Source organism: Pseudorasbora parva, chromosome 15 (genome assembly GCF_024679245.1).
Source record: "Pseudorasbora parva isolate DD20220531a chromosome 15, ASM2467924v1, whole genome shotgun sequence".
NCBI classification, from domain to species: Eukaryota; Metazoa; Chordata; class Actinopteri; order Cypriniformes; family Gobionidae; genus Pseudorasbora; species Pseudorasbora parva.
Genome location: NC_090186.1, coordinates 1,969,112 through 1,978,897, shown reverse-complemented (window position 1 = coordinate 1,978,897; position 9,786 = coordinate 1,969,112). Strand labels below are relative to the sequence as shown.

Sequence of the window (9,786 nt, the reverse complement as noted above, 5' to 3'; positions counted from 1 at the left end):
ATGGGATTGTCAGACTGAAGCGTGATTGGTCGCTCAGAGAACACGTCTCACTGCTCTAGAGTCCAGTGGCGGCTGCTTTACTCCACTGCATCCCACGCTTTGCATTGCTCTTGGTGATATAAGGCTTGGATGAGCTGCTCGGCCATGGAAACCCATTCCATGAAGCTCTCTACGCTGTTCTTGAGCTCATCTGAAGGCCACAGAAGTCTGGAGGTCTGGAGCTGTTGACTCTGCAGAAAGTTGGAGACTTCTGCGCACTGTGACTATAAAAATGCATTAAAAAAATCCATGCATTCATAAAAAATAAAAATAAAACAGTTAACTTCATGTGGTTTCCTCTCCAAAAGACTGAAAGCAGAACTGTAAATAAGGAAGTGCACCGTTTTTTTTCAACAGGGTTCAAATGTTGACTGCCTTTAAACTCATAGTTAGAGGACAGCCAGAGAGAGAGAGAGAGGGAGAGAGTCATGCTCATCAGAAGTCTTCTGCTCAGAGCAGCTCGTGATGGGACGGCCCAGAGATGCTCTACCGTAAGGAGATCGGCTCACCACTGCTCAGCTTTAGTTTACAGAGAACACTCGCATAACATCGACACTCTGAGGTATGGACACTCTATCCACTCATATGAGTTATGTTGTACTACAGCGATGTTTAGTCTTAATGTATATGTGACTTTTAGTTGTGATGAATGAATGAGAGACTGTAACATCCCAAGGCTAGAAACATTGCAATCATGTAATTATCCAGCAATCTGAATCAAATTGTTGCTGTTTTTTGTCATTAGTGGTAGTGTTTTTAAAAAAACATTACATTAAAGATTATTAAAGTATTCAGACTCTGTTTCATATCTGAAAGAAACCCAGACAGCATCATTGTGTCGGCCCAGATCTGGCCCACATATAATACAGTACGTGTTTAATCCATGTGGGCCGGATCTGGGCCGACACTATGATGCTTTCTGGGTTTCTTTCAGATATGAAAGAGAGTCTGAATACTTCAATAATCTTTAATGTCTCTCTAAGAAACACTACCACTGATGACTATGTTGCTGTATGGGAATCCTGAAGAAACTTGAAATATTGGTGTAGACTCTAGTGTTGTAGTCAAGACCACCTAAACTAAGACCAGCTTTCCTTAAAATCATCTAGAAGATCCATATCTACTGTCTGAGAAAGGACTTATATTTAATGAATAAATGTAATTAGAATAGTAAGACACTATAGCGCTGTCACCAATCAAATCACTGAGGATTACATTAATGGACCAGAAGCTGCGTCTGAACTGGTCAATCACACCTTCATAAATAATGTTCAGATTCATTTAAAACACTAACATTATTTAAGATTCACAGAATCATTTATTCAACCGATTTGTTCAAAGCAGCGGAAACATTTAATAATGAAACGTTGCTGAATTAGCACAGTTTAAAATGTGTCATTTAATATTAACTTCTGGTTTGTTGAATGTTTGTATGAATCAATATAATTTGCAATCTCGCTTATATTCATGAAAAGAATATATCTGAGCCGAAAGGTGATATTGCTTAATTATATTCTATGTTATATAAAAAGCAAAATCTCAGAATTTGTTGGTCATTTATATTCATTTTGGGCATTTTTGTAACAATGCATTGCTTTTGAACCCGGCAGCACGTAAACAAAAGAAATCACATTACAAAGAAGTTATTGATTGCTTTTTAAGCAGTTAGTATTACATCAAATCACATTAATGATGATAAATCAGGCAATGCAGTTTAGTGATGTCCTCGCAAGTATGGTCTGGAGATAAAAGGCTGAGTCCTCTAAGTCCGAGACCAGACCAAGACCTTCAAAAAATGGTCTTAAGACCGTTCTCGAGTGCCACAGCACTAGTAGACTCCATGTCCTGCTCGTTGGTAAGCGGTGGGTTAACTGAAGGATTGTAATAGCTCTCATTGACTGGTTATTTGTCTTCAGGATGGAGCAGCTGCTGTTGCCTCCAGTGAGAGATCGTTCGGTGAGACTCCGAATGCTCGCAGCGCCCGTCAATCCTGCAGACTTAAACATGATCCAGGGTAAGACACATACAGCTTCATCCCAGACGGCAATATGGTGTCGGCCCAGATCCGGCCCAAATCTGGCACACGAGGAATCCACACATACCAGATGTGGGCCGGATCTGGGCCAACACTAGGTTGCTGTCTGGGTTTTTGGCATGATGGAGGCTGAACATGGTGAGTTGACTATAGCGCAGGGGTCTCAAACTCCCTTCCTGCAGGATGATATTTTGTGGCCACAGTCTTCACACACACACACACACACACAGACGAGAGCACCAATCTATCGCGTAATGCCGTTGCGGAGAGAGACTATTCTTTCAGGTGAAATCACAAAACTAAATTGCACACACTCAAATGCACACAAAATGCAACGAATTCATCCATGCTCTTAATATACAATCATTGATAAACATTTTGCAGCCGAGTGTAAAGCGGCTGGGATGAGAATCAGAGAGTTCTTGCCGAGTTTCTTCTGAGCCGTAAGGCGAAGCTCTCGACTTACCGGTCAATCTATGTTCCTACTCTCACCTATGGTCGTGAGCTGTGGGTCATGACCGAAAGGACAAGATCCCGGATACAGGCGGCTGAAATGAGCTTTCTCCGCAGGGTGGCCGGGCGCTCCCTTAGAGATAGGGTGAGAAGCTCGGTCTCTCGGGAGGAGCTCAGAGTAGAGCCGTTGCTCCTTCACATCGAGAGGAGCCAGCTGAGAGGGCTCGGGCATCTATTTTGGATGCCTGCTGGATGCCTTCCCAGGGAGGTCCCACCGGGAGGAGGCCCCGGGGAAGTCCCAGGACACGCTGGAGGGATTATGTCTCCCGGCTGGCCTGGGAACGCCTCTGGGTTCCCCCTGGAGGAGCTGGAGGAAGTGGCTAGGGAGAGGGAAGTCTGGGCGTCTCTGCTTAGACTGTTGCCTCCGCGACCCGGCCCCGGATAAGCGGAAGATAATGAATGGATGGATGATAAACATTTTAATGAAGAAAACTATATGAGCGGATTAAAATAAGCAGCGGATGTACGTATTTATTCACTCATGCGAAGAATCTCAGGACTAATCATGTTTGACAAAAATTAATGCAAATATTGTTTGCAAATAGTCCCAAATGGATTATTTCCCAACTAGAATTAGAAGCAGCCCAGCCTGACCCAGAGTCTACCTCCAGCGGCCCCGGGTAATGTGAGTTTGAGACCCCTGCTATAGCGGGTCATTGGTTAAGGTGAATTCAGGTTGATTGGGCCACTTTTTCAAGTCATCTCATTGGCAAAATGTGTCCCAATCAACCTGAATTCCCCCTATATGTCTCCATAGGTTCGTACCCAATCTTGTGCCCCCTCCCGGCGGTGGGGGGGAATGAGGGCGTAGGGGAGGTGCTTGAGGTGGGCAGTGATGTCACATCTCTCCGGCCTGGTGATTGGGTCGTGCCCATAGATGCTGGCTTTGGTAAGGAGGCATTCACTTTTTCAACATCAAAACCTTAAATGAGTGCCTTTGTGTTGCACATCATAAGCCGCGTTTCCACCACAGGAACTTTCTCCCGGAACTAGGAACTTTGGGGCTGGTACTCTGTGTGTTTTGACCAAAGGGTCTAAATGAATTTCCGGGTAAATATTTCCCCCTCCAAAAGGCCCTTACTACTTTTTCAAAGTTCAGGAACTTTTGAGGGCGGGACTTGGGCGCTGAAAATGCAGACTGGTTGAGCTCACATACAATTGTACTTCAAATGGCATTTTTAGTCTTTTTCGAGGTTCGTTCTGCATTCAGTAAATATCAATCTTGGTCAATGTCCGTAATAGCTGATAACAACACACATTGTCATTTTTAATCTAGCTTTACAAGCTTTCAGAATACGCTTTTAGTATCAGTGCTCTTTTACGCCGTTTTTTATTTTAGTTTAGCTCTTTAGTACTTAACCAGCAAAAGCTATTGTTGTAGACAACTGTCGCGCAAAAATGATTACTGTCCGTCGCGGATGGGGAGGAGCAGCGCAGTCCTACATAACCGGACTAATTTACCTAATCTTCATGGTACTTTAGACTGTGAAGACAGTAGCAGGTCTGGGGGGAAAGTTCCTGGAAAAAAGTTCCTGGTACAAATTGTTCAGGGTAATTTAGCCGGAAACGTGGCTATATAGACCCGCATTGGTTTCCATGCAACTTACCAAAAAATCTACATTATTCCCAGACAGCAACTGCAGGCAAAAGTGGCCCAAATCTGATTTTTTTGGGGTCAAACGTCTTCAGAGGTAGTGTGAACACTCAAATCTAGCCCAGATCTGATTTTTTCCAAAGCTGCTGCAGTGTGAACAACCAAGGCGGATTTGATGCGACTTTAACGTCAATCTATGTCAACATTTGTCACAATTATGTGCCGGCGAGTTAGCCCTAGACACAACAGACACAGACACATTAAAAGCGAGTCAGTGGAGGGAGAGTGAGGTGTTAGGCCTAGTATATGAGGAGATACTTCAGTTCAAGCTAAACTAGAAGGATCCTACCATAACCGCTCCGTTTATTTGTTTAAATAGCACACGAAATGAAAGAACGGGGACACAGAAGAACGTGGCTTCAGTGCCAAAGGAAGGAGACAAAAGGCCAAAATAACCAATTTTGCTCTCTTTATTTTTGTTCTTCTCCTTTTCAGCATCTGCTCATAATCTTATGGCTTCCATTAGACAAACATTTAGAAATAAAAGCGAAAATGCTTACTTCCTCTATAACCTCCCGAGCTGGGTCAATGACTGGTCTGATGTCATTGATATTGTTCTTTTGCATGCGGGTTAGTTTGAAACCTCAAACAGTTCACACTGGAATCAGATTTAGGCCACATTTTAAAAGGTAATGTGAACAGCCAAACAAAAAATCAGATCTGAGCAAAAAATCAGAATTGAGCATTAAGACTTGCAGTGTGAACCCCGGATCCGGCACACATCCGGTACGTGTGGATTCCTCGCTTTCCAGATATGGGGCGAATCTGGGCCGACACTATGTTGCTGTCTGGGAACTTGTTTATCTCACAGTCTCTGCAATTATCTTGCAATTCTAACTTTATGATTCGCAATCGAGAAAAAACTAGCATAAAAAGTGATGATCTTTTAAATGCCTAACACACACTCTTAAATTACTGATGTGTGCCTTTAAGGTAGTAACACACACTCTTAAAGTACTGATGTGTACCTTTAAGCTAGTAACACACACTCTTAAAGTACTGATGTGTACCTTTAAGCTAGTAACACACACTCTTAAAGTACTGATATGTACCTTTAAGGTAGTAACACACACTCTTAAAGTACTGATATGTACCTTTTCACTTTTGTACCTTAGGTTGCCGCCTCAGTGACAACACTGTACCTTTTTTTTCGGAGAGTGTGGTAAAGACAAGATCGCTTTTGCATGTGTGTGTGTGTCAGGTACATGGAGGACAGGTGCTGTGTGTGAAGAGGATCAGCTCATGCCTGTCCCTAAAGATGTCTCTCTCCTGGGCGCCGCCACTATATTCGTGAACCCGTGCACTGCGTACAGGATGCTGAGAGACTTTCACACACTCGCCCCTGGTATGGACACTCGAGGTGGTTTACAGAAGGAGCATCTGGTCTTGAGAGATGTGTTGAGATGTGTGTGTTGTGCAGGTTGTACGGTGATCCAGAATGCCTCTAACAGTGCAGTGGGACAGGCCGTGATTCAGGTCGCTGCGGCGCTGGGCCTGAAAACCATCAACATCATCAGAGACAGGTACAGAATCGGGCTCTGAACCAGAAATCTGGGCTGGGCCGACACCAGAGCTGGACCGTAACTCAGCTCATTTACTCGAGTCCTGTACTTAAGGACACTTTTTGAGTATCTGTACTTTACTGGAGTATTATTTTTTCTGAAAAACATAAACTTAAGCTTTCCTACATTTGAAAGACAAATATCGTACTTTTTACTCCACTACATTTCTAGGTCCTCGAAGTCGAAAGTCGTTTCTGTAGCAGCTTTGAAAGTCGGGTGTTTTTTTTGTTGTTGCAAAAAGCCTATCAGTAATCACTCTTGCAGGGTCATGTAAAGTTTCCCAACATTGTTTTGTTGAACTGATCAGTTTATAGCAAAATGGAAGAATAACTGGTTCCTCGGCACAGTGTGTACACCCATGTGATTAAAGATTAAAGATTAGTATTCTTCTCCTGGAAGGGTGCGCGTGCGACTAGAGGGAGAGAGGAAATGCACGCCCATTAACATGAAGGATGCAATACTACTCTATAGGTGCTCAAGATTGACATGAGATTGACTGAAACTGAGTGTTTCACCCCCCCTTTAAACGTCTGGGAGAAAGAGAAGAGTAAAGTGTGAGAGTATCAGATGTGTATCAGTGTATTGGATCCGTGCATTCGGTCTTAAAGTGACAGCAGCTTTATAAAGAGCTTTGTTACTTTTCTACAAGTATTTAAATGAGTTTAAGTTAGTCGTCTGCTAGTGTGTCAGATGGAGCGTCACTGACTGGCTTAAACCATGATGGCATAATGTGCATTTATACAACTATAATACAATAATGTGATGACACTGAACATGTTTTTTTTACTTTTGATACTTAAGTACTTTTGAAAACAAATACTTCTGTACTTTTACTCAAGAAAAAATCTGTCTGTACAACTTTCACTTGTAATGTTGTAATGTTTGACCAGTAGTACTTTTACTCAAGTAATAGAGTTGTGTAGTTTGTCCTCCTCTGGCTGACACCATGTTTCTGTCTGGGATCATTTCTTAACCTATTTCCTGAGCTCAGACCGAACTGTGCCGAGCTGATCGCTGAGCTCCAGTCTCTGGGTGCTGACTATGTCCTGACAGAAGAGGAAGTGATGTCCTCAGGGCTCCATCGGGTGTTTGAGGTGGCCATTCTGCTCTTCTGCAACAGGTCGGTTTCGGGGATTTCTACAGAGTTGCTTAAACACTGACAGTGCATTTTTGCAGGAGGTTCCCAAACCTAAACTGGGCCTGAACTGTGTAGGAGGCTTGAGCGGAGGACTTGTGTTGTCTAATCTGGAGTAAGTACTCATAATCTCTGCCGTTTTATAGGAGTTATTGGCAGGGTATTGACGGCTGTCCTGTTTTATTTCAGTTATGGAGGCACAATGGTCACATACGGAGGGATGGCCAAAAGACCCCTCCAGATCCCTGCTGTGAGTTTATGATATTCATGTTCATTACGTTATTGGCTAATCAACGATTACTGAATGAGATTATTATCATAGAGTACTATTAACCAATTTACAATAACCAGTTAATTACTAATCACAACATTACCATGTCTGAGATGTTACTCTTAACAAGATCATAAAATGCACCTCTAATTACTCACGTGTTACCTAGTTATAGTAATATATATACATCAGTCAGGCATAACATTATGACCGGTGCATAACACTGATGATCTCTTCATCACGGCTCCTGTTAGTGGGTGGGATATATTCGGCAGCAAGTGAACATTTTGTCCTCAGAGTTGATGTGTGTGAAGCAGGAGAAATGGGCAAGCGTAAGGATTTGAGCGAGTTTGGCCAGATTGTGACGGCTAGACGACTGGGTCAGAGCATCTCCAAAACTGCAGCTCTTGTGGGCTGTTCCCGGTCTGCAGTGGTCAGTATCTATCAAAAGTGCTCCAAGGAAGGACCAGTGGAGAACCGGCCACAGGGTCATGGGCGGCCAAGGCTCATTGATGCACGTGGGGAGCGAAGGCTGGCCCGTGGGGTCCGATCAAACAGACGAGCTACTGGAGCTCAAACTGCTCCAGAAGTTAATGCTGGTTCTGATAGAAAGCTGTCAGAATACACAGAGCAGCTCAGTTTGTTGCGAATGGGGCAGCATAGCTGTTGACCTCTGACCCCGCCGAAAGCAACATAATGTTACACCTGATCGGTGTATATATCCTTTGAATGGTCATGACTGGAGTTGAGTTTATAGATTAGAACATTAGTACGTGATTTTTATCACACTAGTCCCATAAATAAAAATAAAAAGTGTAAATAGCTCTCAAAGTGCAATTTTTTTAAACAGTATTGTTAGCATTTCCATGTAAACTTCAAAAACAGTGATGGCATGCACATGCATATTACCGGCACATGTTTAGTCTATAGGCAAGCGTGTTTGAATGTGTGTGTGCATAGGCTTTCTGTAGAAAGGGACATCGCCAAATTACTAGTCTGGCTTAATTGCATTTTTTATGTTTTGAGCCATACGTCCAGTAAAAGTGTTAAATTAATAAAAATGTGTGAATTGGTGTAATCGACAGTTTAACAGTTTAACTTACAGTTTAACTTGTATTGAACCCAAATCATTTATTTAAAAAATATATATATATATTCCATTTCTTCCTGAGCAGAAATCCTTCATATTCCACAATGTGACTCTAAAGGGCTTCTGGCTGACGCAGTGGAAAAGACAGCACAGAGAAGGTAAGGCACCGGCACCGCAGGTCACACGGCTTCACAATCACACCATAATGTTTTTGATGTGCTGAGGGTCTGTGCTTTATCTCTCTCTCTCTCTCTCTCTCTCTCTCTCTCTCTCTCTCTCTCTCTCTCTCTCTCTCTCTCTCCCTCCCTCCCTCCCTCCCTCCCTCCCTCCCTCCCCCTCCCTCCCTCTCCCTCCCTCCCTCTCCCTCCCTCCCTCTCCCTCCCCCTCCCTCCCTCCCTCTCTCTCCCCCTCCCTCCCTCCCTCTCTCTCTCTCTCTCTCTCTCTCTCTCTCTCTCTCTCTCTCTCTCTCTCTCTCTCTCTCTCTCTCTCCAGATAAAGCCCAGCTGAAGGCCATGTTGGATGCTGTGTGTGACCTCATGAGAGCTGGACATCTGTCCACACCCCACTGCATCCAGACACCGTTCCAGCATTACACACACGCGCTACGAGCCACGCAAACACACCGCCGCAAACATGTCCTTGTCATGTAGAAACACTGTTGTTCTGGCTATAGATCTGGTCATGATAACCGTTACTAAATCTTTCAGGAATTACTAATGTTTTGGATCAGTATTGTAAAGTGAAGATTGGTGATGTACAAAGTCAAAATGATTTACTTGTCAACGTATACAGTTAAAGTTAAAGAAAGAAAAGTGTCTATTTCAAACAAAGGCCATTTTGCACAGATATTAAATAAAGTGCTCATATGCAATTGCACATAATAATTGCATATGATAATAAAGTGTTCATATACTATTGCACATATTTAAATAAATGAAATAAAGTGCTCATAATATTATTGCATATGGTTCTTGTATGTCAAGAATGTGCTGTAGTTGCATTCAAAGTTCAGTGACAGCTTTAGGATAAACCCTGTTCCTGAATCGTGTGGTGTGTGTTTTGATAGACCTATGGCGTTTTCCAGATGGCCCGATTCTTAAAAAGTACAGCCGCTTTTGCGCCTTCTTGACTAAAGCCGTGATCATCTATGAGAGGTCATGTGTGCCCAGAAACGTAAAGCTGATCTCTCCACCACATCCTGTGTGAACATCCGGTTTTCTGTCTGAAATCAATGATGAGTTCCAGGTTGGACATAGCGTTGTATTTGAGGTACAAAATTATATAAATACGACTCGATGTCTCACACAAACTGATCATTGTGTCTTAAGATTTCAATGTGTCGTCATGAGCCACATGGCTCTCTGTGCATGTTGCTAAAAGCATGTTTTTTTTTTTTGCTCTCATAGAATTGTTACCCATTCACATCATATGACCCACACACAGAAACGGTTGAGTAAAAATCTTCATTTGTGTGGTGAACTATCCCA

General features: G+C 43.1%; 1 protein-coding gene across 1 annotated transcript; it reads left to right on the top strand.

The window, feature by feature from the left end:
• Window positions 1-410: 410 nt before the first annotated feature.
• LOC137041766 (enoyl-[acyl-carrier-protein] reductase, mitochondrial) lies at window positions 411-9,254 on the top strand. The gene is made up of 10 exons (XM_067418434.1): window positions 411-601; window positions 1,956-2,053; window positions 3,345-3,476; window positions 5,443-5,586; window positions 5,662-5,764; window positions 6,795-6,897; window positions 6,980-7,053; window positions 7,128-7,188; window positions 8,385-8,457; window positions 8,792-9,254. The coding sequence occupies exons 1-10, from the start codon at window positions 468-470 to the stop codon at window positions 8,947-8,949; spliced, it is 1,080 nt and encodes a 359-aa protein (XP_067274535.1). The 5' UTR covers window positions 411-467; the 3' UTR covers window positions 8,950-9,254.
• Window positions 9,255-9,786: the final 532 nt, after the last annotated feature.